This window comes from Pan troglodytes, chromosome 1 (genome assembly GCF_028858775.2).
Source record: "Pan troglodytes isolate AG18354 chromosome 1, NHGRI_mPanTro3-v2.0_pri, whole genome shotgun sequence".
NCBI lineage: Eukaryota > Metazoa > Chordata > Mammalia > Primates > Hominidae > Pan > Pan troglodytes.
This window is the reverse complement of record NC_072398.2, coordinates 39,254,476-39,270,558: the sequence shown is the minus strand read 5'-3', so window position 1 is coordinate 39,270,558 and position 16,083 is coordinate 39,254,476. Positions and strand designations below refer to the sequence as shown.

Below are 16,083 nucleotides of genomic sequence, written 5' to 3'. Positions count from 1 at the left end.
CCAGGAGGGCCAGTTTTAGCTTATCTCCTCACTGGGGATGTTTGGCTGACCATGGGCAAGTCACTCACCCATGTGAGCCTCAGTTTTCTTGTTATAATTTAGGAGATGATAGTACATAAGTTGATAGACTCGGAAAATGTTTAGCAATGTCCAACATGTAAATGCTCAGTCAACACTAATGGTAATATTATTTCCACTCAAAGCATTTGATGAATCACATGAACCTACTACCCCTGGACTCACATGGGGTAGACTTTTCTCGAGTGCGGATGTGGAGCCTCAATAATTGGTCCAAGTACTATCGCCAGACACTGCTATTTGGGGCCCTTCAGGATGCCCAGATCAACTCAGTGTTCAACAAGTACTGTGTCAACATGCAAGGCCAGGTGGGTTCTCGTCTTGTTTCCTCAGTATCTTCATGAGCACTGTTTATTGTTTGGGTCCTGAGGTAGAAGGAGGCGATAGCTTCTGGTCAAGAAGGGGATGGCTGTCCACCTAACGCTCTCGTTGACTACTGGCAGGTGGCCGTGAGGAATGTCCCAATGACAGGCTCTATCAGTCATGTCCTGGTGCAGCTCCCACATGTCTTCCAGAGGATGGAAACTGAAAACCTAGCTTCAGTGATTGATGCCAGGTAACCCACTCCTCCCAGCAGGCCCCTGGGGACCACATAGAGAGATTTGACTTGGGCATACAAACCTAGAATTGGATTCCATTTTGCTTTTATTGATAACTACCAAATCAGATGAGATAATTGAACTTAATTATGTCATTTGTTAGAGGAGGAAACTGAAGCACAGAGAGAAATAGTGACTTTGGCCTAGGTCTCATAACTAGTTAGTAGCAGGGTTATTACTATAAATCAGGACTCTTTCACTCTTGACTGTGGCATTTTAAAATTATACAGCTTTATGCTACAAAGTGTCTCATGTCAGCAAGTTAATTGTAAGCCCCTCAGGGAAAGAACTGTTTTTCTAATTGTATAGATAATTTCCCCCTTTTTCTTCATTGTGTTTAGTTAGGGGACCCCAAAGAAGCTTAGTCAGGCTTAGTATATGGTAGATGTTCAGTGATTATTTGTTGACTGACGGACGGACGGACTGACTGACTGACTGACTGACTGACTGACTGAATAGTGTGGTGTGGACTTCCTAGAGTAATTCTCTGGGATATAATGGTATTACATCTGTTTTTTACAATGAATAGTGTTGACACTTATTTTTTTTAGTGTGCTTATCAAGTTTTATCCTTACATAATCTCTTTGAGAGGAGGTAAATCATATTGGCCTCTGGGGAGGTAATCTTTTAACAGGAGATTGTAATTTGCTCAGGGTCACACAGTTAAGAGACACCATAAGCTTAGCTCTAGACATTAATTTTGCCCTTTGCCATTCCAAATCAGGTTTAACTTTTTTGTGAACAAGATTTTGCCACAGTATCGTGATGCAGTCATGTCTCACACGCTCATCTATATCCCCTCCTACTTTGACTTCGTGCGTCTTCGAAATTACTTCAAGAAGGAGGAACTGAATTTTACCCACATCTGCGAGTACACGCAGAAGTCTGGTGTCTCCAGGGCCAGACACTTCTTCCTTCAAGGAGAGAAACAGTTTCTACTTTTCACAGAGCGCTTCCATTTCTACAAAAGGTAAAGTGGTGCCAGGTTTCAAGCCTCCTCTCTGAAGGGGAAGTGCAGGACAAATCATGGCCTGCTCTGAATGCATGGCAGGCTTCGTGGCGTTATGAGATCATCCCTCACTCTCGCACTCTTACAAAGTAGCCAGAGAGTTTTTGGTTTGGACAGACTCTTCTTGGTTGGTTAGTTGGTTTTCTCCCAAAATGGGCATTGCTGAAGAAGGATGTAGAAACCAAAGCATACCCTGTCTATAGACCTGGCATGTAGCTGTGGTTATACACTGCAAGAAGGACATTACGGGACAACTCAAATGAATACAAGGAAGGGGAGGGACCTTCCCTGTATTCACTTGAGTTGTCCCTGTCTAGACTTTTTCCCTCTGTTTGCCCTCAGTGCACAGACAAAAGCATTGAGAACTGTGTTTTCTGGGGAGATGGAGGCTGAGTACAGTGTCAGTTTCCAGACAGTTGCGGTGTTCCTGCGGTATGCACAGATACTCCCTACCAAGGAGAACTAGGACCGTGGGCTCCTTGACATTTGCAGGAGGTGAAAGGGTAAGGGCTTCAAGTTGAATGTTGAAGGGTTTCAGCGTTTGCTTAGATTTCCTACCAGGTGACTTTGACAAAATAAGTTGATTGGTTTTCATGTTATTTTTTTAAAAACTCAGGCCAGGTGCAGTGGCTCACACCTGTAATCCCAGCACTTTGGGAGGCCGAGGCAGGCGAATTACCTGTGGTCAGGAGTTCAAGACCATCCCGGCTAACATGGTGAAACCCCGTTTCTACTAAAAATATAAAAAATTAGTTGAGCGTGGTGGTGTGTGCCTGTAATCCCAGCTACTCGGGAGGCTGAGGCAGGAGAATAGCTTGAACCCGGGAGGCAGAGGTTGCAGTTAGCTGAGATCGTGCCATTGCACTCCAGCTTGGGCAACAAGAGCGAAACTCCGTCTCAAAAAAAAAAAAAAAACAAAAACCAACTCTAGATAGAGGGTTAGTAATACTGAGCCTTCTATTACTGTTTGGGATAGTGGCGGCCCTTCTGGCCCTAGAGCTCATGTATTTTATTGTTTTGCTAAGTCTCTCTCTGTTGATAAATAGAAAAAGCTTTTTTATTTTTTAGATTTTTATTTTCAATTTTCATGGTTGCATAGTATGGAAAAGGCTTTTTTTAACCCTTGCTTGTAGAGTTATGTAAATTATATTCTGTTACCTCATCCTGATTTCACAATAATGTCCAATGGATTTAAGTTCTGACTTCACTGTTTTATTAACTCACAATGGGTGCATTTTCTCAGAGAATCCTAAACAGATATGCCAGAAATCTCCCAAGCTTTGGAGCACATTAGATGATGCACTTTGGCATTGCATTACCTTTTAGTTTATGCTAAAACGATTAGGATGGTGCTCCCCAGATAACGTCCTTGTTACCAGGATGGGGAGGGAGGAGTCCCAGCAGCTTGCCTAGGCATAGCAAAGCTGGCATGGCATGACCTCTTAGAGAGTTGAGGATTGATTAAATTTGTGTTTCCCAGGCTCCATTCTTGGCTACCCAGAGAAGGCTGCTTGGCCAAAGAGTGTTAATGAATGCCTGCTTGTTGCCCTCATTATTTGCTCTGTTCCAGTAAGTTGTCGTTTCCATTCATGTTGGAAAGTATTTGGGGAAGTTGCACTCATCAGGTCTTAAAAGCTCTTAGCTTTCTATCATCTTGACAAATGAAAGCAAGCCCTTTAATTGAAGTGGATGGATTGGAAAACTTCCCAGTGTGATTGTCTATGGCAACTGTGAATTAAGCTGGGATGAGGACTGCTCTTTAATATCTCAGCAGCTTTTCAAGGACAGGGCATGGAGCCCTTTGTAAGCAGGACAGTCCCCTGTATTACACTGTCTATTTACCAAGCCATGTTGCCCTCAAAGTCACGATAAGGACAAATCTCAGCATATGCCATTTGCTTTATGCCCTGGGCCAGGTTAATTGGTGTTTCTTTTGCAGAAGATGAATGAAAATAATGTGCTTTAGAGTTCTGCAACAGCTAATTATCTCAAGGTTTCCAACTATAGAATTTTTTGCTCAAGAGATCACCAAGGTGATTATGGATGTTTTGGTGTGCAGTGCCTTTGTGATTTGTTTTTTTTTTAATTTGACCTTAGAATAAGTACTTTTTTTTTTTCTTTTTTTTTTTTTTTTAAGACAGTCTCACTCTGTTGCTCAGGCTGGAGTGCAGTGGTGTGATCTCGGCTTGCTGCAGCGTCTGCCTCTTGGGTTCAAGCAATTCTCGTGACTCAGCCTCCTGAGTAGCTGGGATTACAGAATTGCATCACCATGCCTGGCTGATTTTTGTATTTTTAGTAGACGAGGTTTTGCCATGTTGGCCAGGCTGGTCTTGAACTCCTGGCCTCATGTGATCTGCCCACTTCAGCCTCCCAAGAAGTGTTGGGGTTATAGGCATGAGCCACCGTGCCCGGCCAGAAAATGTACATGTATTTTATATTGTAGTTTCTGACTCTGTTTTTATATTCTCTATGACAGCTGGCAACGTTAGGAAGATTAGAATTCATTTTTGAGTTAGCAAAAATTTTTTAACCTGAAGATTTGTTTTATTTGGGGAAGATTAAACTAGCAGAATCTTAGAATTGGATGAACATTTGGTCATGATTGCCCTCCCAACGATGGGTCACAGCTCTTTTCCAGTGCGTTATCAGTGGGTTTCCACAGCAGGGAGGATCTCAACCAGGAGGCAAGTCAGAAACTGGAGGTGGGATTTGTGGAGTTTGGAAAGGCTGCTGGGAGTTTCTGATTACTCCCTTCCCCTACAGGAGAATCCCAGTTCTAGAAGTAGTAGACTTGGTCTTTATGGACCGTAGGAAGGAGCCAGCCTTTCAAGTTCATTGTGGTTGCCTCATTTGTCTTTAACAGTGGCTGGTGAAATAGACATGTGGAAGGTCCTGTCAGGGTGATTAGGCTGTGTTTGTAGGAGTCACTGAAAACAAAGCATATATAAGGGAGGAGGAAGGCAGGGTAAGGGGTGCTCAAGCTATGGAGACTTGCCACTAACTGCCCCTTGGAAGAAGCCCTGGCCATGTTCTCTGTTGCCAGGAGATACTCAGTCTCTATTGTGGTTGCATTGGGACTGAGACAGATTTTCATGTGTGTGTGTTTAATATAACACTTAACAGTTTTATTGTTTTGTTTTTCCTGATTGTGAGGGTATTACACAGTTATTGTAGAGAAATTGGAAATTTTAGGTTAAAAATCTCACTGCCCTGATATAAATACCCTTTTTGGTAATTTTTTTCCATCTTTTTTATATGAAAAATGTGTGCACATGCACGCGTGCACACACACAGGTGTTTTTTTAAAAAGCAATACTAAAATTAGGATCTTTTTTTGTTTTAGGGATTTTTTTTCCCTTTGTCTTAGATGTTTTATGTGCTCATTTAAAAAACTTCAAAGACATTAACATTTTGGCCTGTATATTTGTATATTGTGGATTTTTGTGTATATTTTTAAGTTACTATATATAGCTCTACCACATCCTCTCTTCCCCCAGGTTTTTATTTGAAAAGATTTCATTGTGAAAGAAAATTGTTAAGAGACTAATAAACATCTGTTTATTTATAAATGCTTTTACCCCAAATTCCACCAGCTGTTCTCATTTTATCACATTTGCACATACCCATCTTCTCTCTATCCCCACTCACATCTCATTCTTTCTTCCTGAACCATTTGAAAGTAAAGTAGCGTGAGTCTTCATTGACACTTCACCCCTAAATATTTTAGCATGTAGCTCCTAAAAACAAAAACATTCTTTTATCTAACCATAGCACCATTATCATGCTACCTGATGTTACTACAATAATATCATCTGATATCTAGTCTATATTCAGATTTTGCTAGTTGTCACCAAAATGACCATTATAGCTCTTTCCCCTCCGGCCAAAAAGGATTCAGTAAGGATCATATATAGCATTTGGTTAACTTACTGCTTTTGTTTCTTTAATCTAGTTTAGTTCTCAATTGGGGAACAGTTTTGCTCCCTCAGGGACATTTGGCAATATCTGGAGACATTTTTGGTTATCACAACTGGAGGATTATTCTGGTGGTTCTAGTGGGTTGAGACCAGTGATGCTGTGAAACACCTTCGTTCACAGGACAGCCCCCAACCACAAAGAATTATCTGTCTCAAAATGTCAGCAGTGTTAACACTGAGAAACCCTCATCCAGAATAACTCTCTTGCTTTTTTACTTTTTCATGACATCGACATCTTTTTGAAGAGTCCTATCTGGTTTCCTGCAGTATGTCTCACAGTCTGGATTTATCTAATTGTTCCCTTATTATTTAGATCAGTGGTTCTCAAACTTTGCCGTACGTTAGAATAGAAGCTTTTAAAAATCCAAATGCCCAGGTCACATCCCAGTACCAATTAAATCGCAGTGTCTGGGATGGGGACCAAACCTAAGTATTAATAAAAAAAAATTAAAAAACAACCAGCTAGATGATTTCAATGTGCAGCAGTTTGGGGATGACTGATTTAGAATAAATATATTTTGATAAGAATTCTACTTAGGGAATATTACGTACTTTCTACCTCATCTCATCAGAAGGCACGTAATGTCACTTTGTCTCATTCTTGGTGATGCCAAATCACTAAAATCACTTGGTGTGCATATGTAATTAATAAGTAACGTGTGAGGTAAACATCACATTGTTTTTAATGGCTACATAGTATTACATTGGTTAATTAAGCTAGCTTCCTTTTAGTGGGCATATAGGGTTTTTTTTTCTGTTTTCTGCTGTTGTATATAATAATACGCAAAACATCCATATGCATATGTTTTGATGAAATACCTATTTTCTTGGGATAGATTTTGAAAGGAAAACTTGTTAGCACAGAGGCTGTACACAGTTAAAAATGTGTCATGCGTTGCCACTTATTTGCTCCTTTGCATCTTTTCCATATCTTCTCCTGAATTCATAGACAAAGTAATTTATGCTCCATTCACCTATTTCTCCAAAGCTCCATAGACTGAATTATTGCTACTGATGTGATAGTCAAAATGATACCTCATTGTTTGGATGTCTTTTTCTTGCTTTTTTGTGTCTTCTGTAACTTTCAATGGAATGTAGAGGCTGAGGTAAATAATACTTACGTCCGGCCGCACCCCTTCCGTAGGCCACTGGTGTGGGTGCGATCAATCTAGTCAGGATTTGATTGTTACTATAGATACCTTCCCAACACCACAGACTTCAAATTCCTCCAGCAGACAGTGGGCTTGGTGTAGGGTCTCGGGTGCTGGAGGGTTTTTCTCAGTGTCCTGATCGCTCAGCTGTCACTGAGGCCTTGACACGTGTGCCAAAGGAGGGTCTCACTCCACACTCGGACCCCTCCTCACAGGAGGCCTCTTGCTTGTTTCTCCTTGCAAGGCATGAAGTCGGGGGGAGGGGGTTCTCCTGGTCCAGCTCAATTTTTGGCAGGCCCTTTTTATTCCAAGCTTTGGGGGTGAGGCTTTCTCAGGGTTCCTGCCCCGCCACCTCCGTGGCAGCCAGACTCCACCTTTTATCTGTGAGGGATCTTTGTGGTGAAGTGTATACAGCTTCTTCCCTAATCGAACTCTGCTTGTATCAGTGCAGGAACTTGGGCTGAACAGGTTTCTTACCCCTTCCTCTGGGGCAGAATGCTTTTTACTGGGTGCAAGTCTTGTGTGGGGGACAAATGGAAGGGTGGGGGTTTACTGCCCTTCCCTTAAGGGCAGACAACTTTTGCTTCTACTCACCCTCCCCCTCAAAGTGGTTTGCCTTTGCCTGCCTGCGATTAGGGGTGGGGGACAGGGTGGCTCCTTTCCTCTCCCCCGTCTGCTTCAGGTTTTTGCCATGGGTTTCACGATAATGGGAAGTAGGGGGTACCTACTGGTACCTGGGAAGTAGGTGGGCTTTCATGTCCCTACCACCAGTGGGGTCTCCCTCGGGTCTTCTGCTTTCTCCAGGGCTCCCAGTGCAGGCCTCTGGAACAAGCTCATGAGTGGATGTGAACTAAAGGAGCATCCAGGGATCCCTGGGGTCCTGAAGTCAGGCAAGCCTATTCTTGTCCTTTAAGAATGTGTTAGAAGTGTATCTATTTTCTTACTACCCACTTTTTTGGCAGAGGCCATCTTTTCCTGTGCTCTGCCTAAGGTGCAGTAGTTCCTGTGTCCCGTTTTTCCTCAGAAGGGCTACTCTTTGGAACTCAGTCCATGGTGAGCTGAAGCTGGCTCACACTGGCTCATGAGACCTGGCTGCACATCTCTGGGTCAGCAGCATGACATTGGTAGCTTGAAACTGACAAATCCTTCAAATTAGCACCCTCCCTTTCTCCCACTGAGGACCAATTATTAAACATACACCAGCTCACCACCTAATTCAGGTTACCTGATTGCTTCATGATGGTAGCTCTTTGGGCTCAAGAAAAGGAACATTTTTGTATAATAGATTAACTGACTTTTTCTTATTAGTATAGGAGCAATATTCTCGAGTTTTATACATTCTAAGCAGAAGTAGAACTCAGTGTTGTTTTTGTTTTGAGCACTAGTGAGGTAGAACAGTTTATTCAAGTTCATTAGCCATTAGAATTCCTTCTTTATGGAAAGGATGTTGAAAGGTGAACCACATAATAGATCACAGTCATGGTTTGGGAAAGGAAGGTCTCCAGAGAGATCAGGATGAGCTGTGAGGGAAAAAGACAAGGAAAACTTATCTTCTGTGAAAGAAATAAAATCCCCAAGGGAGTCTAACGTCTTCAGTGTATGAGAGAAACTTAACAGGAAAAATCAGAAGCTTGTCAACATATAAAATCTTTTGTTATGGAATCCCACAGGGGAACGGTTGACGTCAGCCTGACTGAACCATACTGCAAGTCAGTCCCTCGGGTGTACACCACCCCCCACCACAGGGCAGCACTGTGCAGCTGGGAAAGAGATGGAAATGCATACGCTGTTGAAACTAATTGCTTTCTCATGATGCCTAGTGGGTCCTTGGGCAGGGTTTTGTAAATGGATGAACTTGGGACATCTGCCATGGAGTTAACATGTCTCCAGAGTGGCAAGAAAAGAGTAATGGGAGTGTATTTACAATCTGTACAACTTATTTTATGTACTGGGTCTGACCTTGTCTCCATTCTTTTTTGCCTGATTATAATAAGGCTAATGTTCCATTTTAAGTGCCTGCTTTTTAAGTTTTCGGTGACAGATTTTTAAATCCTGGTCTATTCTTTCCCATGATACCTCAGCCTACCCAGTGTAGGATCAAGAAATGTGTATTTATCATTTTCTTAAGCCAAGTATTAGGAATTCGAATATGTTGTCATAAAAAGAATTCAAATATGTTGCCACCTCAAGTTAGAATAACTTTTGTTCTGTTACTTGTGCCACTGTTTTTCTCCATTAGCAGGAAGTAACAAGCATGAACTATGCCTCTGTACAACTCCTAGGTAGTTTTTCCAGAACTTGTTTCTCAAGTTGACATAGCTCTCTCTTTCCAATTCTAACAGGTATACAATAAAAGGCATCAGGAACCTGATTTTCTATGAACTGCCGACATATCCACACTTTTACAGTGAAATCTGTAATATGCTGAGAGCCACCAACAGAGGAGAAGAGGCCACGTGGACCTGCACTGTTCTCTACTCCAAATATGATGCCCAGAGGTTAGCTGCCGTGGTTGGTGTGGAGCGGGCGGCACAGATGCTACAGTCCAACAAGAATGTCCACCTCTTCATTACTGGAGAAAAATGAAATTTTGTTGGGCAGGAAGTGGTATTTGGCATGATACATAATGTTTGATTCTATGCCATTTGGACCCAATTCTGATTACTTACAGAAGAAGGATACAAAGAAAGTGCATGAGGCAATGTCAGTATTATCTGACATCTTTCTTTTCAGGTCATGTGTCCCTGAAAAGTTAAATGTAAACCAGATTTTGGTAAATCCCATCTTTCAGAAGTGAAGAGGGGGCTAGAAGGACTCTGAGAAGTTGGTAGAAGAAAACTCCCACTTGTGAATATTTTTGTGAGACATAAATTCTTTTATTATGATTTACCTCTAATTTATTACACTTAGTAAATTCTTCCAGATTTTTCTATTTGTTTGACACTTTCTTAAAGTAAGGAATACACATTGCTTGCGAGAACTGGTTATGAGACATTGGAATACTTCTTGCTGCTACATGTCATCTTAATTTTGGATGGCATGGGTTTTGTAAAACTTATTTTGCCCCAGCCAAACTTTTTTGAAACCTTAAATAGTCTACCTTAATTCAGCCTAGAAGAGTATATTGATTTACTGATCTTTTTTTATATTCATACTACTAAATGTTTTAGTTTTGTTCAAATATATGCTTAAAATCATGTTATTTAAAAAACACCAGCTCTGTCTCAAGAAGTAATTTTGTTGAAACTCCATGTTAAAATATCCATCTTCAACAGTAGTGTCTTCATAACTAGTCATTTTTTCAGTCATAAACAGATGCAAATAAAAAGGAAATTACACTTTTAAAAACATTTTTATTTTGAAACATTCTCAAACAGAAAAATTACAAGTACAGAACCTGAACCATTTGAGAGTGAGTTGCCAACCCAATAGGCCTATCACCTTTAAATACTTTAGTATATATTTCCTGTAAACAATTAAGGGTATTGTTTGTGATTAGGAATGCCCCACCAATAAGGATAATGTGAATATTTCAAAATCCAAAAAAATTCTAAACACATCTGGTCCCAAGCATTTCAGATAAAGAGATATTCAACTCATCCTAGTATGGACTCGTAGTTTCTTCTTTTATTCAATGGGTTACGGTTTGTTACATCATTATTTCTTTAGATGCGTAACTGGTCTCAAATATGGCCGCTGGGAGCACCTTCAGGTTAGCCCCTGTGTACTTTTGACATGTCCCCCATCTACTTGGGCACTGCTGTATTTTTTGACAATGAGACATTCCAGGTTTCTCTACTCCAGCCCTGCTTGCTTTTAGTAGGAAATTATTATAAAAGGTTAGATTGGAGTGCTTACTATTGTGGTGCCACTCATCCCAGGCTCAGTGGTCAGAACTTGGGAATTGTGTACCTGTATGCACACACATATGTACACACGTTGTCTAAATTTGCTTCACATTAATATCTAAATTTACTTTCATATCCATATATTGAAAACCATGAATTCACACCAGTACCTCCAATTCTAGTCCAACAACACAGGATTGCTTCTCATTTTCTTTCCATATTGATAACTCCTTTCTCAGACAGTGGCTCCCATTATCCTCAATGTAATAACCCATGATTGGTACAGATTTTTTTTATCCTTGGGCACGCTTAAAATTACTTATCAAAGACAAAAAGTAAAATCACTTTTGAAGTAATATTTCTGCTAAATATTTAGACATTTTTACTTCTTTTTCTTCAGCATGGTAAGTAAAACCATTTATTCCATATTTAGATGGTTTTCTAAATTTCAGAAAATTTAGTTAGATAAAAGCCGACCAAACCCATGCTACAAAGAACTTTTTGTATCTATAGGCATGCCCTGTGGTTACTGGCGTAATTGTGCTGCTGTTTATCATAGATCCTGTATATTATGAGAATAAGAAATGAGTTTATTTACCTCATTCAGAAATGTGAGGCGAAGGGACTAATTACCTGGATCTTTTTTTTTTTTGGAGATGGAGTCTCGCTCTGTTGCCCAGGCTGGAGTACACTGGCATGATCTTGGCTTACTGCAATCTGTGCCTCCCGAGTTCAAGCGATTCTCGTGCCTCCGCCTCCCAAGTAGCTGGGACTACAGGCGCATGCCACCATGCACAGCTAATTTTTTATATTTTTAGTAGAGATGGGGTTTTGCCATGTTGGCCAGGCTGGTCTCAAACTCTTGACCTCAAGTGATCTGCCCACCTCAGCCTCCCAAAGTGCTGGGGTTACAGGCCTGAGCCGCCACGCCTGGCCAATTACCTACATCTTTTTCTACTGCCATATTCTTTTGCCTGTGAATTGTAGTTTATCTCGTGGTTTCCATTATTACTATTCACACGACTCCCAAATCTCCAGCTTCTCTGGCTCTCCACTCACATGTGAGTCTAGATTTCAAATCCATGATGTAGCCCCAGAAATAACCATTTTATTAAGCACCCCTAGTGATTTTCATGCTGGCGTAGAGCCAAACCCAGCCAACTGCTTCTTGCCTGCAGAGAACACTGAGGATTTCAAGTGTGAACAAAGTAGTGTTGCTTTGTTCCTGGCTCAGCACCTGAAAAGAAGGTAAGCCTCTGCAGTTAGCCCGGGCTCCTTAGTGCATTGCAGAGTGGAGTCTCTGCAATGGTTTTATTAAAAGGATGCCTTGAAGATCTGGTCTCTCTCAACACACAATAAGCGAGAAGAGAGGCTACTGAAATACGGATGCATGAGCTGGAATTACACACTATCTTGATGTTAACTAGGCTCATTTGCAGCAAGCAAGTGCCTATATAGGGTCTGTGAAATATAGACAAAGGATGGTCCCAATCCTGGAAAGAGTGGAATTAAAAGGTATGGAAAGGAACTTACCCAGAAAGTAACACTTTTAAAGGTTTTTTCTTTTCCCATAGTTAAAACAACCAGCTTAGCACTTTTCTTTTTGAGAGAGAAAAAGCTTTGAATCGTGGATGCTTCTCACAGCTGGCTGCACCATGTGCAGTGTTCAAAAAACAAGAACAAGCTAATCATAGAGAACCAGCAGCAGCTAAACAGCCCTCTGCTTGCTTCCAAAGGGATTATAATTGAGCACAGATGGTCCTAGTGGAGATGGGGAATGTGTCCCTGCTGACTCCTCATACCCCAGAGGACCAAGGGGGGCTCATGAAGGCTCTCAGCCCTGATTGTGCCCTCGTGAGGGTGAGGAGCTACGCTGCTGAAGGAGGAAAGGGAAAGGCAGGTGGGGCCAGACCCTATTGGCCATCTGACCAGCCTTCCCAAGCCCACGTGAGCAGATCTAGGGTCTCAAGATTACAGAAGGCCTGGGGTGAGGGAGCAAGAGTTGGAAGTTCTTTATAGTTGTCTGAAGAGCCTCATTGTCCAACTGCAGGGGCCTGAGGTGCCCAAAGCTTCGTGGAAAAGGAATGTCAGTGGAATGCTCAGAAGTGGCTCTTTTCAGGGCACGGCTTCTGAGGAGCGTGGGGCCACCACAGCTAGCCCTCCCTCCGTCTAGCCATCCTCTCCTTCCAGTCCCTTTCCCATCTTTTCTCTCAAAGGAACATGGTAGTGATCTTCATTACCAAATTTCTACTCCACACTTATTTTAAAAAGCTTTTCTGAAAGCCTGGCTACATAGAATTCTAAACAGATTTCAGTCAACTTTTAATTAGAGTCAATGAATGGGGAGTAAATACACAGATAATCCAAAATTGATGTAAGCATTGGAAGGTGAAAGAGGGAACGCTTCTTTCCCTCTGGGCCTGGTCATTTCCTCCCAAGCAAACCCCGCGACGTTCAGCCGTCTTCCTCCTATGCCACGTGGTCTCACCAGAACTGCAGCAAAACTGCATTTTATGTCGTGTCTAAAGCTAAACACATGTTCCTGTCTACTTTTGCTTTGTTTCTGTTTCCCTTCTATGAGGACCTTCCCCTCCTCAGATGTGGGGAGTTGCCGCCTCCGCTTGCATTACGTGTATTTCAGAGTAGGTCCTAGGCTCCCCTTACACCTCTGGTCACGTTGCCATTATTCCTATGGTAGATAAAGAGGATGAGAAAGAACAGAGCTCCAGGCCTTTTTCAAACAAACTGGTTTTCTCAGTATAGCCCTATGCTCAAAAGGAGTGAGGACAGGTATGTGACTGCCATAAGGAGCTGTTTGCTTTGCACAGAGAAATCTAATCTTTCTCCTGCTGGGCAGCTCAATGCAGATGTCCCCTCACTGCTGGAAGAAACACCTGCCCTTGCCTGTTCTCCTGATGGCCCCTCACAGTCAGGTGTGGGATGGCACATTTCTAGGTGCTCCTCGCCGAGCTGTCATGGGCTTCAGTCTTGGGCCTCTGCAGCTGGCTGTGACCAGGTGGAAACTGTAGCCTTGGCTGACCCAGAGAAGGAAAGGAGGCAGTCTGCCGCTTGGCTGATTTAGGAGTTGTGCTGAATTCCTGCCCATCTGTTCTCCCAGCTGAGCCAAGGCCAGAGCTGTCTACCTTTTGCCAACCTAGGGAATGACACAGAGCATGGAGCACCATCACTGAAACATCTGCCCCAGTGCCCTGCCACCTTCGTCCTCACTGACCTCTGCAGCCTCTCTCATCTGCCAGTTTTGATTCTGCAAGGAGAGGTGGCCCTGGGCTCACAGCTGGTGTTTGTCCACAGATGTTCATGGGTTTCTGTCTTTGTGTTCTCTCATTTTTTCAAAGCTGGGTGTTGGGACCAACATCACCACTGACATTTTGTGGCTCTAAACAAGTCCTCACGACCACTTCTCAGTTTTCTCATCTTTATAATAAAGTATGGAGTAATCCCCACTAGCCTTATAGAGGGACTGTGTGAGAAGGGAAGAGACTGCTATTGTTTGCCCTATATCCACCTACTTCCCTAGTTCCAGAACGCTGGATTTTAATGAGATAACAAAGTACCTAGTAAAAACACTGCATCATTTTCCATCCCCCACCCCTTGCAGTAAAATGTGGCCCATGAGACAGAAGCACTAACTACTGAGCAGGACTTCTAGGGGAGTTCTTTAAAACTCAGAGGAGCACCACTTTTACCTTCTGCTCTTCCCTTTTTCCTGCCTGGAACGCATAAGTGATGGCTGAAGCTCCTGAGGCTATAAGCTCTGTACGTAGGAGAGTGGTGAAGAAAGAAGCCTGGTTCTCCAAGGATGTTGTAGAGCTGCCATGCCAGTCCTGCATGGTATTCCTCTGCACTACTGTTACATGAACACACAAACACCTAATTTGTTTACGCCATCAGGCCAGGCCTCTATTAGCCATTCCTGACTGATACAGAAAACAAAAATGGCATCACAGACTCCTGAACTCCAAAGACACTGCCTATTCTTTCGTCTGTTCTTGGCAAGCACCAACATTGAGACTGTACTTCAGGGTTGATGCTGGCCATTTGGTGGCGTGAGGAGTGGGCACTCACATGTCTCTGCTAGCAGTTCTGACGTGTCCATTCCACACTGGATCCATAGAATGAGGGAACACAAGTGTCTTCTCATAAGATTTATAGAAACAGTGATCGTTGCAGAAAAAATAATTAGCAAGAGAACTAGACTTCAGCTCTCTGAAGGCTGATGACCACCTGTTTCTCATCTCTTCTAGTGTATGTCAAAGCTAAATTAGGTCAAATAGGAAATAAGTCAGAATCCCCAATTCGATAGAAACTTACAGGTCTTGTGATCTAATCTGCCACTTGATCCATGAATTACCTATGGGTCATCCCTAAGAGGTGGCCTCCAGCTTCTGCTTGAATTCCTTCAAGGATGGGGTGCTCATTGTGGCTTTTCTAATCATCTCTGATTGTTAGAAACACTGTGAAACTTTTATCCATCAGTCCTGTTTCTGAAGCTGTACGGTACAAATTTTTTTTTCCCCACTTAAGGCTCAATTACTGGAATACATCTACCATGTCTCCTATGAAACTTGCTTCTCCAGGCCAATCATTCTTACTTCCTTAAACTTTTTTCCTGAAAAGTTATTCTTTTAATCTTATTAAAAAAGCAACCCATGCCCATTCCACAAATACAAGTGAAATAGCGAAAAACAAAAATCAAACTACATCTATTTGGTGATCATTATTAATGTCTTATGTTTCCTCCCAGATTCTTTTCTGCATGAATAACCAACAATGTGTGTGTATGTATATATATGCTTTTGCATTAAAAGGTGGTTTTGAAGGTAACATTTTTTGGAGTACTGATTAAGCGCCAGCAACTCTTCCAACCTCTTTGCATGTATTACATCAGTTAATCCCTCACACCCATTTAAGGTAAGCATCCTTATTTTTCCCGATTTCCACACAGGTAGCACAACCCTGAAAATATACACTGTTTTTACTAGATAATTACTTCTCCAAAAACAAAACAAAAAAAAGCACTCAATAAATAGTAGTTATTATTACCCTTTTTAAGGAAGCAATCTTAATTGTTGAACTCTTAAAAGGACTAAGGGATGGCTCACACCTGTAATTCCAGTGTGTCCGGTATTGGTAGGTTCTTGGTCTTACTAACTTCAAGAATAAAGCCGCGGACCCTCGCCGTGAGTGTTACAGGTCTTAAAGGTTGCGTGTCTAGAGTCTGTTCCTTCTGATGTTCGGATGCGTTCGGACTTTCTTCCTTCTGGTGGGTTCACCGGTCTCACTGGCTTCCAGAGTAAAGCTGCAGACCTTCGCGGTGTTACAGCTCACAAAGGCAGCATGCACCCAAAGAAGTAAAGAACAAAGAATCGACACCAGAGCAGGGTACGCGAGGAGATGCC

The 16,083-nt window shown here is 42.2% G+C and overlaps 1 protein-coding gene and 1 long non-coding RNA gene across 2 annotated transcripts in view; one reads left to right on the top strand and one right to left on the bottom strand.

The window, feature by feature from the left end:
* The window catches only part of UTP25 (UTP25 small subunit processome component), a 24,536-nt gene extending 14,117 nt beyond the window's left edge, over positions 1-10,419 (top strand). Inside the window, exons 9-12 of the mRNA XM_525053.8 lie at positions 204-386; positions 522-634; positions 1,403-1,648; positions 9,158-10,419. Coding sequence (XP_525053.3) covers positions 204-386; positions 522-634; positions 1,403-1,648; positions 9,158-9,401 — 786 coding nt within the window. The 3' untranslated portion in view covers positions 9,402-10,419. The remainder of the gene's footprint in view (positions 1-203; positions 387-521; positions 635-1,402; positions 1,649-9,157) is intronic.
* LOC134808202 (uncharacterized) lies at positions 10,152-16,083 on the bottom strand. The gene is made up of 3 exons (XR_010150747.1): positions 15,789-16,083; positions 14,371-14,531; positions 10,152-13,352 (listed from the first exon to the last, which is right to left on the bottom strand). It is a non-coding gene; the product is annotated as an uncharacterized LOC134808202 (long non-coding RNA).